General features: G+C 35.0%; 1 protein-coding gene across 9 annotated transcripts in view; it reads left to right on the plus strand.

Annotated features, from left to right (window-relative positions):
* S6kII (Ribosomal protein S6 kinase II) overlaps positions 1-14,324 on the plus strand; it is a 998,109-nt gene that overhangs the window by 858,163 nt on the left and 125,622 nt on the right. For all 9 annotated transcript variants that reach the window (XM_069840437.1, XM_069840436.1, XM_069840442.1 and 6 more), the window contains 4 exons: positions 2,095-2,201; positions 4,406-4,583; positions 10,660-10,825; positions 11,673-11,834. In XM_069840437.1, the coding sequence (XP_069696538.1) occupies positions 2,095-2,201; positions 4,406-4,583; positions 10,660-10,825; positions 11,673-11,834 (613 nt within the window). The remainder of the gene's footprint in view (positions 1-2,094; positions 2,202-4,405; positions 4,584-10,659; positions 10,826-11,672; positions 11,835-14,324) is intronic.

Consider the following 14,324-nt stretch of genomic DNA (forward strand, 5'->3'; position numbering starts at 1 on the left):
TTATGTTATATTATAAACTTTTTCTTTTGTAATTTCCTTGGGCTACCGCCGGTAGCCCGCAAAATACGCCCCTGATACAATATGAAATGTAACTGGCCGTATATATCGATTGTAACAATGACAGCATCCGTGGGTAATGAGGAAGGCTGTGGAATACCATATAAACTGCATTTTCACTATTTTCGTGAGTGAGAGAGAGAGAGAGGGGGTGGGAGAGGGAGGAGGGTAGGGAGGAGAGCGAAAGAGGTTTTTCAAAAGTTGTAAAATGAAAGTATATGAATAGTGTAAAATCAATTCATATTAAATAATAACATGAACATGTTATAAAAGTCATATTTATATGCATTTTTTTAAACGAATATGAGGTAACTAGCTTTCCACCTCGCCATGTTTGCTGAAGTCCTCGGCAAATGATATAATTTCATATCGGCATTTCTTTTGCAGCCCAGTGTACAATGAGGGACATAATAGTGAAGTTGAACGAGTCGAGTATTTTCAGACAAAGAATGCCGCACTGCACATGCTCCGAGCCGGGTTTTGGTTCATATAATGATGAGTTATTCACTTCGCTTTTTTGTTTAAATATTTCATACCTTTGCTGAGGAGGAATTAAAACTATAGCCTCCTACGAGCTGCGCTACATATCTTGAAACATTTTAGCCAGCCCAACAATAATTATTTTGTCCCTCACTGTACATCTATTTCACCACTTCATTTTTTAAATATAGGCTATTTGTTATTGGGAACATAAGTCATACGGTATCAAGTATGCTTATAGAGGTATTAGGTGTAAAAGTTTTATATTTGAAAACATTGTTACAAGGAAAAGGAATCTTAAAATTTCTCTGTTTCGTTGATAAAGTAGTGGTCACGCTGTTACCATTTTTGGCCATTTTATCCGAGGTTCACTAGTTGAAAACTGGCTGAAATAATGGATTTTTTTAACGAGCATTTGCCTCTAATGTTCTTTCTTCTCGCTAGAGGGGAGCACACATAGTCAGTTGCAATATTTCCTGGACAGATGGCCGGTCTGTCGCAGAAGGTGAGAAGATGATACAGGAAATTATGTTATGTTATGGGAAGGGAGTTATGACTCTTGTAATAGGTACTATCCCAGCATACAGCACGTAAAAGAACCGATTCTCTTATAGAAGAGGACTTCAGGCGTAATTTGTCGGTCATTTCTCGCGCACGTTCAATTTCGACATTGGATAATATCTGCGGTTCAAAGGATCGTTAATCAATCAATCAGTCAATCATGTTTATTTGTCAGAATTACAATATCGTAATTATAGGCAATGGTGAATAAAAACAAACATTAAAATTCCATGTTCATATGCCTGTCAAAAAATTCATTAATGTGATAAAAAGGATTATCCAAAAGGCATTTTTTTAAAACAACTTTAAATCTAAATAAACTAACTGAGTGGGTATTCTTAGGCAGTCTATTAAACATATTTAAAGAAATAACATTGAACCTTTTCTTGGTCTTTGTCAACCTGACCGTAGGTATTATAATATAATGATTATTTCTAGTACAATATTTGTGAAGCTGGGATTGAGAAGCATGACTATTTAAATTAATCTTGGTATAGACTAAACAGTCATAAATATATTGATTAACTACAGTAAAAATAAAATACTACCTATCGTAATAAATTGTGTCTCCAGCTCAGTTTTTTTTTATTATGTTGTCATATTATTAAAAACTGTTACAGTGGGTTTTGGTTGCCTCTTAAGACGTATGTGAGCTGCTATAGGGCCTCACATTTTCCAACTACCACATGAAAGTAAATATAATGTTATAGTCATGAAAACTGTACATTTTAACTCTAAATAATACTTCTGTTCCAGCTACACTCCATTCAATAAACAGTGTGTGAAATTTCAGATTCATATGTGTCAGAAGCTGACAGAAATAATAATTTTGAGAGAATGTTGATTAAATTTAATATACATCACCAATACTTTATAAATGAAATGTTTAAAAATTCATTACTGTATTATATGAATTCTATGTGAATTCACAATACCATATTCCTTTTCCTTTGTATGAAACAGGTTTAAATATTGCATTATTTTGTATGCTTTCAGGTAATGTTCACAGAAGAAGATGTGAAGTTCTACCTAGCAGAGCTGGCTCTTGCACTAGATCATATTCATAGTTTAGGAATTATCTACAGAGACCTGAAACCAGAAAAGTGAGGTTATTTTAAATATTTAATCTTATCTTTCATTTACTTGTCATTTATTTGTAAAATGTATGTCATCTTCTTCTAATGGCCATCATTGGAGGAAAAGTCCATTTGTTGCACAAAATGTACGTAGAACAGGGTATAAAAATATGGAGTATACAGGAACATACTTGTTAAATAAACTCGTTTTGTGTGTTTCACGCCTTGTAAGAAAATACTAGTTAGAAATTTACTGGCATTATAAAATTAGGAATGAAAAATAAGTCATTATTTTATTGTAATTAATTCATTTACTGTTACTGAACAGAATGTAAACTATGAAAGTTATTGTTGTGCAAAATAAACTAGATATTGTTGTAGATGATGGTGGCATGTGTAATGTAAATGTAGTAAATGTATTCAATTTTAATAAGTGTTTTCATGTAAACTAAGAAAACTTTATGTTAAACCCCGTAATCTTCTCAGGAATCAGGATATTATTTCAATTCAATTAAAATTGAACAAAATCTTATAGAATCAAAACGGTATTGAAATGACTGAACATATTTTTAAATTTCAGAATTTGCATTATTTACATGATTGAATTTAATTTTGAAAAATGAAATTCTTTAGGTGAACTCCCCAGTTTCAATGCACTGCCACAATTGCTCACAGTGACTCCAGCGAATAGGGATTATAAAGAATGGACACTGAGCGAATTTTCCTGTGTTTTGTTTCTCTGTGTGGCGGCGTTTAGTTCCACTTTCAAGCGCTAGAGGTTAGTGTAATCGAGCATATGCAAAGATAATAATTGAGAATAAAGTTGAGACACAGGTTCCAAACATCGCCTACCTTATTGCATAATCCAGTAACGCTTTGCTTCAAATAAATTCAAGTTAACAGCTTTTCCCTATTTCTCAGTGATAAACTAGTTGTAATAATAATTTTTTATATTTCAGATATAATAAATTATATTATAAAATAATATAATACATTATAAAATTATGTATCAAATTCGATTAATATTTATATATAATATAATATAGGGATATGGTTTTACTTCTCGTAAGAGTTTTGTTTTTCCATTTTCAGCGCTATCAAATCATTACATATTTCAATTGTTGTTGAGGTCAACGTCTCAACTCTCATTATAAAGGAACTCTAGAGTCTAGACATTACAATTAATGACGGATTTATTATTTTATGGATCCAATTTATTTTATTTGAGTACATAATGTACCTAGATGTATTAATTATATGTGTTATATTTCCGCTGTGTCGACTGCTAGCTGGTGTGATGTCAGTGCCAACTCTAGGGAGAAAGCAGAATCTCACGCTCTAGCTGGCTTGAAGGTCATTGAAATCAGTCCGGCTACATCAAAGGTACCGACGCGAAGTGTCCATTCTTTATAATCCCTATTCGCTGGTGACTCACCATGAAAGGAACCTGTCACTCTGGACCAGTGTTGCCAACCTCACGCTGAATCTTACCCTTCAACTCTTGTGTATTATTCAGTCTATGAGAGTATTGCTGTCCTTTCAAATATTTCTGTACAAAAAAAATCGAGTACTGCTGTTTGGCAGTAGAGGTTCAATCACAAAATTCACATGGAATTATCTTAAGAAACTTCACATTCCTTTTGATTATGTAATGTCTGTCCTTATAAATATTATCAAGGATTCTCTTCAAATACGGTATTACATCATCGTCTCTATTTCAATTAATCCACTTATATTATTTGCTTTCAACAATTAACTTTCTTTTTTCCTTTAATATTTCAAATCACATTATACTGTAAATGTTTATTGTATTCAGGACCCTTGGGGTCACTCAAATTCTTTGATCTGATGTCTTTAATGAATAAATAAACTGTGCAAAAAAAATATATTACGTGTGACTTGATACTTTCATTGTTCAGTTTGGTGCGAAATATTGGACCATGTCCTAAAAACAAAAACATACAGCATTTAGGAGCTACTGGTACATGTTGGCTGCAGCAATAGAGAGGGCCTGGGAAAGAATCTGCTAATATCATTACCAAGAACCGTTCTCGAAGATATGATGCAAAAATTAAAAAATCTCGGACCATCTACTTTTAAAATTATTTTATATGATATCATAATTAATACCGTAATATTGCAGCAATCATTGTTTATTATAGTGAAATTTACTGTTATGATATAAAACGATAATATTTAAGTAATTAATATGTATTGTATGTATATTGCAGTATTCTTCTGGATGCTGATGGTCACATATCACTAACAGACTTCGGGCTAAGTAAGTTACCACTGGACGACCAGAAAGCCTACTCGTTTTGTGGTACTGTAGAATATATGGCTCCAGAAGTAGTCAACAGAAAGGGACATTCCTTCGCTGCAGACTGGTGGTCTCTGGGCGTACTCATGGTATGTCCAGTACTCTCTGTGATTTTCTTTTGTATGACGTACTTCCGTTATCTTTCTTTTTGTAAACAAAAGTGTATAAAATGTTCATACCATGCACGTCATGTCATTAGATATGCTCATAGCTTGCAGTAGGTGTTTAATGACTTCCAAATTAGATCTGGCAAATGCATCGTGAATAAACATTAAATTTTAAAGTCTTGCATTAGATAATGACACTATTAAATCTGGCAATTAACCTGGACAGGCCTTATGATGTTTAATGTATGAAGCACAATTTGCATTTAACAATCCATAGTTGGATATATGCCAGTCCTATAGGAAAACTTAACACTAGCATGTACTATGTATAATTCACATAGCCACAGGAAGGACGTACTTTTATTTTTAACAGAGCTTACTATTAGTTAAGGCCGTGTCTCAAAACTACATTTTCAGCTGAAGTGAACTAGATCGTTGATTAAATAGCCGGATGTGACGTCAGAAGTCATGATCCAAAGCTACATAGTGCATAGCAATCAAGTCCGTAGTAGCTAGTAAACGAAAATGCTTGCTTGTTCACCAAACAAACATGGATACCTCATCAGCAATTGGGGTTATGAAATCTGAAAATGCTTTGGAAGTGAAATCATGTAAATATAATGTAGAATAATATGTTAACTTTGAACACTAACATTGTTAGTACCTTCTGTACAATGTTGTAAACATTATTGTAATATTATTAAGCCCTTATCTTTTCCACATAATTCGTAATGAAGCTGCATTAGGACACTGCCTTCTTACTTCAGTGCTGCACCGTGATGTCATGGTTTTTAGAAAAATAGTCTGTGAAGAAGGCCGTGTTTCATGCATACATGTCCAAAGCTCCCTAGTGTATAGTTTACAAGTCACCTAGTTGCTAGTCACTAGTGTGTAGTATGGACTTGAGCTTTGAGACACGGCGTAATTAAAATTATATGGTTCATATTAATCGAAATTGATTTATTACTTACACCTTACTGTGTGCAATAAATAGTAATTTCAGCCAATATAATGTACAGTAGAGCATTGATTATCCAAATACCGATCAACCAAAACATCGGTTAACCAAAAGCGTTCCAGTTGGCAAATTTGAATTTGTGCGTGCACCATGTAGAAGTTTCGCTAGCCTGTTTGCAAAATTTAGCGGCAAAACAACTAGGCTCAGTTCTGAAGCAAGAAAAAAAAAGTTTGGACTTGGACTTCTTTTCCTAAACTGTAGGCCTACTTTAATGGCTGTTTTGAACTTGTCAAAATAGGCTAGTCAGTTTTCTGTGTTATTTGTAAGACGTGTGATACAAAATATATACTGTACGTGTTTAATATCAGTGTTTCTTTGTTTCATACTGCTCTTATGACACCGGCACAATTTGTTTTCGTAAATGATCGGTTATCCGAAAAATCAGTTATCCCCAGTTCTTTCGTAAAATCGATACTCTACTGTATAATTTTTGTTCTGCGTTAATAATTGATAAATTCAATTCTATAATTCTTATTTAAGATATATTGAGACCATGAGTAATCTTTATACTACTAGGTTCAAAGAGTTCCCGGAATTTTACTACCATTTTTCGTATTAATATATAACAAGGGATATTATACATTTGTTTTGTTGGTAACATTCATGATGTCATTTCCTTAAAGTTTGTTGATAATGGCAATTATTGGTTTTGAGTTGTAGGCATTTGTTTATCATAGTGTTTTGTTTGTTCGTCGCATTTTGTAATTATGTCCACAGAGCAAAGTACAAACATCAAGTTCTGTGTTTTGCTGGGGACATGATCAGTATGGCTGATGAAGATGGTGATTTCTTAAACAAAATGAAACTGGTGCTACTTGTACGACCCAGTCCCTAAACGACAGTCATCTGAGTGGAAATCGAAAACATCTCCTCGGAAGCAAAAATTTCCTAGGGACACTTCCAAAGGCAAAGTTATTTTAAATGTTATGTTTTATTTTACGACGCTCGCAACTGCAGAGGTTATATCAGCATCGCCGGATGTGCCGGAATTTTGTCACGCAGGAGTTCTTTCATATGCCAGTAAATCTACTGACATGAGCCTGTCGCATTTAAGCACACTTAAAGCAAAGTTATTTTGGAAGTTTTCTTCGACTCTCAGGGTCTCATGCACCATGAGTTCATTCCAGAAGGTCGTACTGTAACGAAAGAATTGTACGTAGAAACCCTCCGTCGCCTCTGGGACGCAGTGAGAAGGAAACGTCCAGAAAAGTGGGTAGAAAACAACTGGTTCCTTATGCATGACAATGCACCTGCTCATCGCGCAATTATTGTAAAGAATTTTCTTGCCAGGCACAACATAACTGCTTTGGATCACTCACCATACTCTCCTGATCTCTCACCACCTGATTACTTTCTGTTTCCCCGTCTGAAAAGTCATCTGAAAGGACGGAGATTCAATGCTGAAGAGGTTATCGCAAACGCGACGAGAGCACTAAGACGGGTTTCACAAAATGGCTTCCAGGCCTGCTTCCAGGAACTCTACACGCGTTGGCAAAAGTGTGTTGTTGCGGAAGGCAACTATTTTGAAGGAAATGCTGTAGAATAGTGTTTAAGGTACGATGTTTCTATGATGCTAGCAAATTCCGGGAACTTTTTGAACCTAGTATGTATAAAGCAACAAGTCAAAGTCAGGGGAGAAGAAATGTCAGGGAGAAATGGAATAGAGAGAGAGGTACGACAAAGATGCCCTTTACTCTGTTCCATATCTACTTGGAGGATTTAGTGAAGAACTAAGGGGTGATGGTAGGAGGAAGAAGAATAAAGTGCATAAGATTTGCTGGTGATATGACTTCGTTAGCAGAAGAGGAGACGATATTAAGGGATATGCAGATATAGCTAATTCACAGCTGTAAACAATATGGAATGAAGATAAATGCAAACAAGACGAAGACCATGGTAATTGGAGAAAAAATGAAGGTAAACGTGTGAATTTGAAATGAAATAGTGGAACAAGTGAACAGCTTCAAATACTTGGGTGTGCTATGAGTAGAAACGAGAATTTCATGCACTATATCATCCCAAAATATGCATGCATTCATGCACTATCGAACTATGAAGCATGCATGATCAAGCGAAAAATACATTAAAATATGCACTTTCACTTTTGTTCTCTGTCTCTTCTCACTTTATAGATCTCTTGGATATGGAACAACAAGTTTTGATGGAGAAATCATTGCAATAAGTGAAAGTCTCAGGAATCTTCTCTGCCACATCAATAAATTTAAAAATGCAGTTATATTGTCAGACTCCAAAGCAGCTATTCTATCAATCGTCTCTAAACACACACCTTCATCTCAAACAGCAGAAATAACTAAAATGCTCTCTCAATTATTATCACTCAATAAAAGAATTGTATTCCAATGGATACCATCCCATTGTGGAATCCTGGGAAACGAGAATGCGGATGCTTTAGCAAAGAAGGGCAGCACTGCTACTTACAGACCTGTTACTAAATCTACGTATTAATCTGTGAAGAGATTTATTAAATCTACATACTTAGACTTCAACAAACAAAATTTGATAACACAATCTCAAGGGAAAAAATGGAACTCTCTGCATCATAATCCACAGTTAATTCCCGATTTACCACGCAAATCGTCTGTAGCTGCATTTAGATTGCAACAGGCCATGATTGTTTGGCCAAGGATCTGCATAGAATTTGAATATATCAGTCCCCTAACTGCCCATTGTGCAACTCAAACCAAGAAATGGATTCAGAACACCTCAAAATCTGTGCGTCAGTGGCTAACCATGACAATATCTTTGAAAAATATTGGAGTGCAAGAGGTCAAATGACTTTATTGTCAAATGCCTGGCATTAGAAAACAACTTTTGTTCCAAATTTCTTATTTCACTTCACTTTCTTTGCACAGTTAACAACTAACAACATTTCTCAATTGGTTTCTGTAAGGTTCCTGCGCTTGTCAGTCAATATGTTTTTGTAGGCAGAGAATGACCTCTCTATATTGCAAGAAGTTACGGGTGCAAACTTGAATGAATCTTTTTCTCTTATTTAGTTTTTTTTTTCTTTTCCTTCTTCAGTTCTGATTCCTGAAACTAAAATGGGGGTTATAAAAATCGAGAAACTTAGGTGTCCACTGAAAACCATTAAAACATGCATTTAAACTGAATATAATGTATATTATATGCGTGATTAAGCTAAAAATGGCTTAAATATGCATTATGCATGTTTTTATCCCCAAGAAAGCCCAAGACATGAAAATTTGCACGGAAAAAGTATACATATTTGGAACCGAAAAGTAATGAAATGGATAAGCCCTAAGTTTGAGCTATGTCCTATGTTCCTGTAAAAACATGCATTTCAATGTAATTCTCAACTCTAGCTATGAGTAATTGAGTAGTAACATGAGCTGCTGCCAGAAGTCAAAAGGAAGGACAGCAATGGCAAAGGAAGTTTTTAGTAGGAAAAGGAGTATTTTGTGCGGATCTTAGCAAAAAGAACTAATGAAGAGACTAGTGAAGTGCTTCGTGTGGAATTGAATGGAGCAGAAACATGGACATTACGACAAAGTGAAGAGAAACGATTGGAAACATTTCAAATGTAAGTGTGGAGGAGAATGGAGCGTGTGAAATGGACAGACACAAATGAAGCTGTACTGGAAAGAGTAGGTGAAGAAATAATAATGCTGAAACTGATCAGGGGAGAAGAAATGTCAGAGGGAAATGGAATAGGGAGAGAAGTGCGGTAAGGATGCCCTTTATCACCAACCCTGGTCCTTATCTACTTGGAGGATTTATTGAAGAAGTAAGGGGTGATAGTAGAAGACAGAGAAAAAGAAATTGGTTGGGTCACTGGCTAAGGAGAAACTGCCTACTGAAGGATGCACTGGAAGAAGTGGAGAATGGGAAAAAAGTTCTGGGCAGAAGAAGATATCAGATGATAGATAATGCTAAGATATATGGATTGTATATAAATGACACTCGGGAGGAAATTAAATGCAGAATAAATATGGGAAATGCCTATTATTATTTGGTTGAGAAGCTTTTATCATCCAGTCTGCTGTCAAAAAATCTGAAAGTTAGAATTTATAAAACAGTTATATTACCGGTTGTTCTTTATGGTTGTGAAACTTGGACTCTCACTTTGAGAGAGGAACAGAGATTAAGGGTGTTTGAGAATAAGGTTCTTAGAAAAATATTTGAGGCTAAGAGGGATGAAGTTACAGGAGAATGGAGAAAGTTACACAACGCAGAACTGCATGCATTGTATTCTTCACCTGACATAATTAGGAACATTAAATCCAGACGTTTGAGATGGGCAGGGCATGTAGCACGTATGGGCGAATCCAGATATGGATATAGAGTGTTAGTTGGGAGGCTGGAGGGAAAAAGACCTTTGGGGAGGCCGAAACTTAGATGGAAGGATAATATTAAAATGTATTTGAGGGAGGTGGGATATGATGATAGAGACTGGATTAATCTTGCTCACGGACCAATGGCGGGCTTATGTGAGGGCGGCAATGAACCTCCGGGTTCCTTAAAAGCCAGTAAGTAAGTAAGTATATGCAGACTAAGAGGAAGGCGGGAAAGAGGGAATTTTGGAGAATTCTGGGTTTGCATTATGAAGAACCTGTCCTTGGACAGGAAACATTGAATGAATAAAGCCATATAATCGTATTGAAGAGAAGGAAAATAAGTTAATAACTAATAGAGTTTTCTTTTTCAGGTTATTCTGTTACTATTTTTCATATTATATTCACATGGAGGGTGTATAAAATTGAATTATATCTGTGATACACTGAAAATTTAAATTGAGTAAGAAATGCCTAGTTGAGGAATTTAAAAATGTTAATATCTTACCAAAGCCATCCACTTTATATACTTTGACATTCCATATCACTAAAATTGTAATAGTGGTTACTTACTGAAAGACAGCGTTTTTTTTATCTCAAATTGATGCTTTTGCTCTTCTTCATCATCCCTGAAAGTTCGTAACATAACCACAGAAACAACCTGTATATTACTGTGTTTTACTGATTTTATTAGCAATGTTGAAGTGGTGCAATTATGTTATTTCAGTATGAGATGCTGACCGGCACTCTACCATTCCAAGGCCCAAACCGGAAAGAGACCATGACGCAGATCTTGAAGGCAAAGCTTGGCATGCCTCAGTTCCTATCTCCAGAGGCACAAGCGCTACTTCGGGCACTCTTCAAAAGAAATCCAGCCAATAGGCTTGGTGCAGGTAACTGAGCAGTTTCTGATAACACTTTGTGCTGTTGTGATATTTAATACTTTAAGAATATATCTACTCTAAATGAAAATTATGTAAATATTATGTTTAATTTCGAAGTAATGGTGTAGGATGATATTGTGCAAAGAAATATTCTGAAAATGAAATACATTAAAGAAGATATATCACAGTTATGTGAACACTTATAAGTTTATCGAAAATGTTATTCAGAAATGTTTCGGAGAATGTTTCTCCATCTTCAGTGAAAAGTTACATCGACTGCAACGAAAATGATTATAATTAATAACTTGAATAGTTATTTTTCAAAGTATTAAAATTAAAATAGTACATTATGCAACGAGCCTATAATGGTAGTAATTAAGACGCGAGTATGTTTATGAAATGAGCGCAAGCGAATTTCATAATTTTCATACGAGCGTCTTAATTACCATTATAGGCAAGTTTCATACGACTTTTTATGCTCGACCATATTTCTAACTTGAAATTATTCATAAGTAATCATGTTATTCTTATCTGACTGGGAAGCGGAACTGCCCTTGTGTAATATCTCGTAAATTGTGAAATGTGCGCAGACGCGAAAGTATTGATTATTATACTGTAAGAGAAAAACACTAACGAAGCATATTGAAAATACTATTATTAAATGTTTAAAGAATACCTTTGTGTAAGAAATGTACATCTACGTACATGTACAAAAACATAATAAGAGAATAAATATGAATTTTTATTGGTGGTGTTATTAATTTGGCTGAGTGCATGTGATGGCACATTTTACGATTTCAACGTAGTTTTAGTGTGTTATGTTAAAAAAAGTAAGTTGTATTTTATACTTGTACAGGTCCAGATGGCGTTGAAGAAATTAAGTCACATTCCTTCTTTGCAACCATAGACTGGGATAAGCTCATGAAAAAGGAGATACAGCCTCCTTTCAAACCAGCTGTGAGTCGCGCTGATGATGCCTTTTATTTTGACAAAGAGTTCACATCTAAAACTCCCAAAGGTAAGAAAATCAAAATCTCAGAAATGCAATAGTTACGTTTCACCAGTGCAATTTTTTACTTATTATGCCCCCATATGGATTTTCTTTGTCAGTAAATTATGGTGTTGTACAGTAGATGAGATAGTTACAAGTTATGTATGTATTAAAATCTGTTTATAACCGTAACACAAAAGTAAAATGTAGAATTTGATAATCGATTTTAAGTTACAGAAGTTTTATCCCTCAAATACGAACTGATTGGAAATATAAAAATTGTAAATTTATCCTTTGAGAATGTGGAAAAATGAAATTACCTTGGAGTAATAGTAATAAATATGAATGACACTCAGGAGGAAATTAAACACACAATAAATATGGGAAATGCATATTATTATTCGGTTGAGAAGCATTTAACATCCAGTTTGTTCTCGAAAAAGATGAAAGTTACAGGAGAATGGAGTAAGTTACACAATGCAGAACTGCACGCATTATATTCACCTATAATTAAAAACATTAAATCCAATGAACAATTGATAATGTGTTTATCATGCAACAGATGTTTGAGAAGAGGAAGGAATTTAATCTCGAAACTCATGTCGCATTTATAGACTTTGAAAAGGCTTTCGATCGAGTAAACAGAAAAAAGTTATGGTTTATAATGAAAGAACAAGGATACCCTCAACACTTAATAGATGTAGTGAAAAATATATATATAAATTCTAAAATAATCATTAACATAGGGGATGACAGAACAGAAGAAATAATAGTAAATAAAGGAGTTAGACAGGGGTGTAGCATGTCGCCAACCCTTTTTAATATTTATATGAATGACATTATTCAAAAATGGAAACTCATTATTAACCCAGGCATAAAAATAAACAGAGAAAGAAAAATAAATATTTTATTATATGCAGATGACGTGGTTTTAATACAGAAAACCGAAAATGACTTACAATACTCTCTCCATATATTAAATCAGATAGCAAAGAGCTATAACTTTAAAATCTCTAAAAGTAAGACTAAAATAATGGCCTTCTTGGGAAAAATGCAAATAAGATCAAAAATTATAATTGATGAAGAACCCTCGGAGCAGGTGTCCAATTATAAATATTCAGGTTGTGAAATGAGTGTCTACTCAGGAAATTTAAAAGACATAGACACTAAATTGTCCAGATTTAAGATGATATGTAGCACCATCCATAAGACATTAAGAAATAAAACAAGAAAAGAAACTAGAATGAAATTTTACAAAACAATGGCAGTCCCAACGTTATTATATGGAAGTGAAGTCTGGGTAAGTTCGAACAGTACAAAAAGAAAAATTCAAAGTGCAGAAATGTATTTTCTAAGGAGAACCAAAGGTTGCATACTAATGGACAAAGTTAAAAATGAAGAAATTAGAACAGAATTGCAGACAGTTTCTATAAACGAACACATTGAAAGCTACCGTAATAATTGGTTATATCACGTAGATAGGATGAGCAATTCGAGACTACCAAAATTACTGTATCAATACCGACCGATTGGAAGGAGGGACGTGGGACGACCAAACAAGAGATGGAGAGATATGCTGTGAGGACGGAACAGGCATTTTGCCTATACCGTGAAGTGCAGAAGAAGAAGAAGAAGAAGAAGAAGAAGAAGAAGAAATCCAGACATTTGAGATGGGCAGAGCATGTAGCACGTATAGGTGAATCCAGAAATGTATATAGAGTGTTAGTTGGAAGACCTGAAGGGAAAAGACCTTTGGGGAGTCCGAGACATAGATGGGAGGATAATATTGAAATGGATTTGATGAAGGTGGGATATGATGGTAGAGACTGGATTAATCTTGCTCAGGATAGGGAGCGATGGCTGGCTTATGTGAGGGCGGCAATGAACCTCCGGGTTTCTTAAAAGACATTTGTAAGTAAGTAAAATATGAACTGATTTGCTGATATCATAATGTCCAATTTTTTAATACAAATTACTTACTGGCACAAAAAAGAATAATAAATAAGCATAACTTCATCTTAAATAGCTTCTTCTGTGTGGAGAAAGGGTTGGCAGATGGGGGAACGAAGTTCTATAATTTAAAAATTTAATGTTCAGATTTACAGCTTGTCCAAGTCAAGTCTGCGAGTGGGGATATCGGGATGGAATGTAGAGGCAAAACACAGTTGCCACATAGGTCACTTGATGCTCAGATTTCAACGTGTGCACATCGTTTAAAATACACTACGGAGCGCACGCATATTTTGTCCTTGTCTTCAGATACAGGCAACAGTTACTCTGTCTCCCCCCTCATGCAACTTTCTCTCCTACGCCCACGCTTGCCAATCAGAACGCCAAACCTCACTGTCAAGCAGAAGTAGAAGTACAGTCTATTTCAAAGCGTCTTAAATTGTTACCGCTCTATGAACTGAAGCCCAGTAGGAAAACTTTGCTGTCATATGAGACTGTACTGGTCTCCTCTCGTTACCGCCTCCTTTCCCCACAGAACTGCCTCCAACTTCCCCTCTCGGCTTGCAG

This window comes from Periplaneta americana, chromosome 11 (genome assembly GCF_040183065.1).
Source record: "Periplaneta americana isolate PAMFEO1 chromosome 11, P.americana_PAMFEO1_priV1, whole genome shotgun sequence".
NCBI classification, from domain to species: Eukaryota; Metazoa; Arthropoda; class Insecta; order Blattodea; family Blattidae; genus Periplaneta; species Periplaneta americana.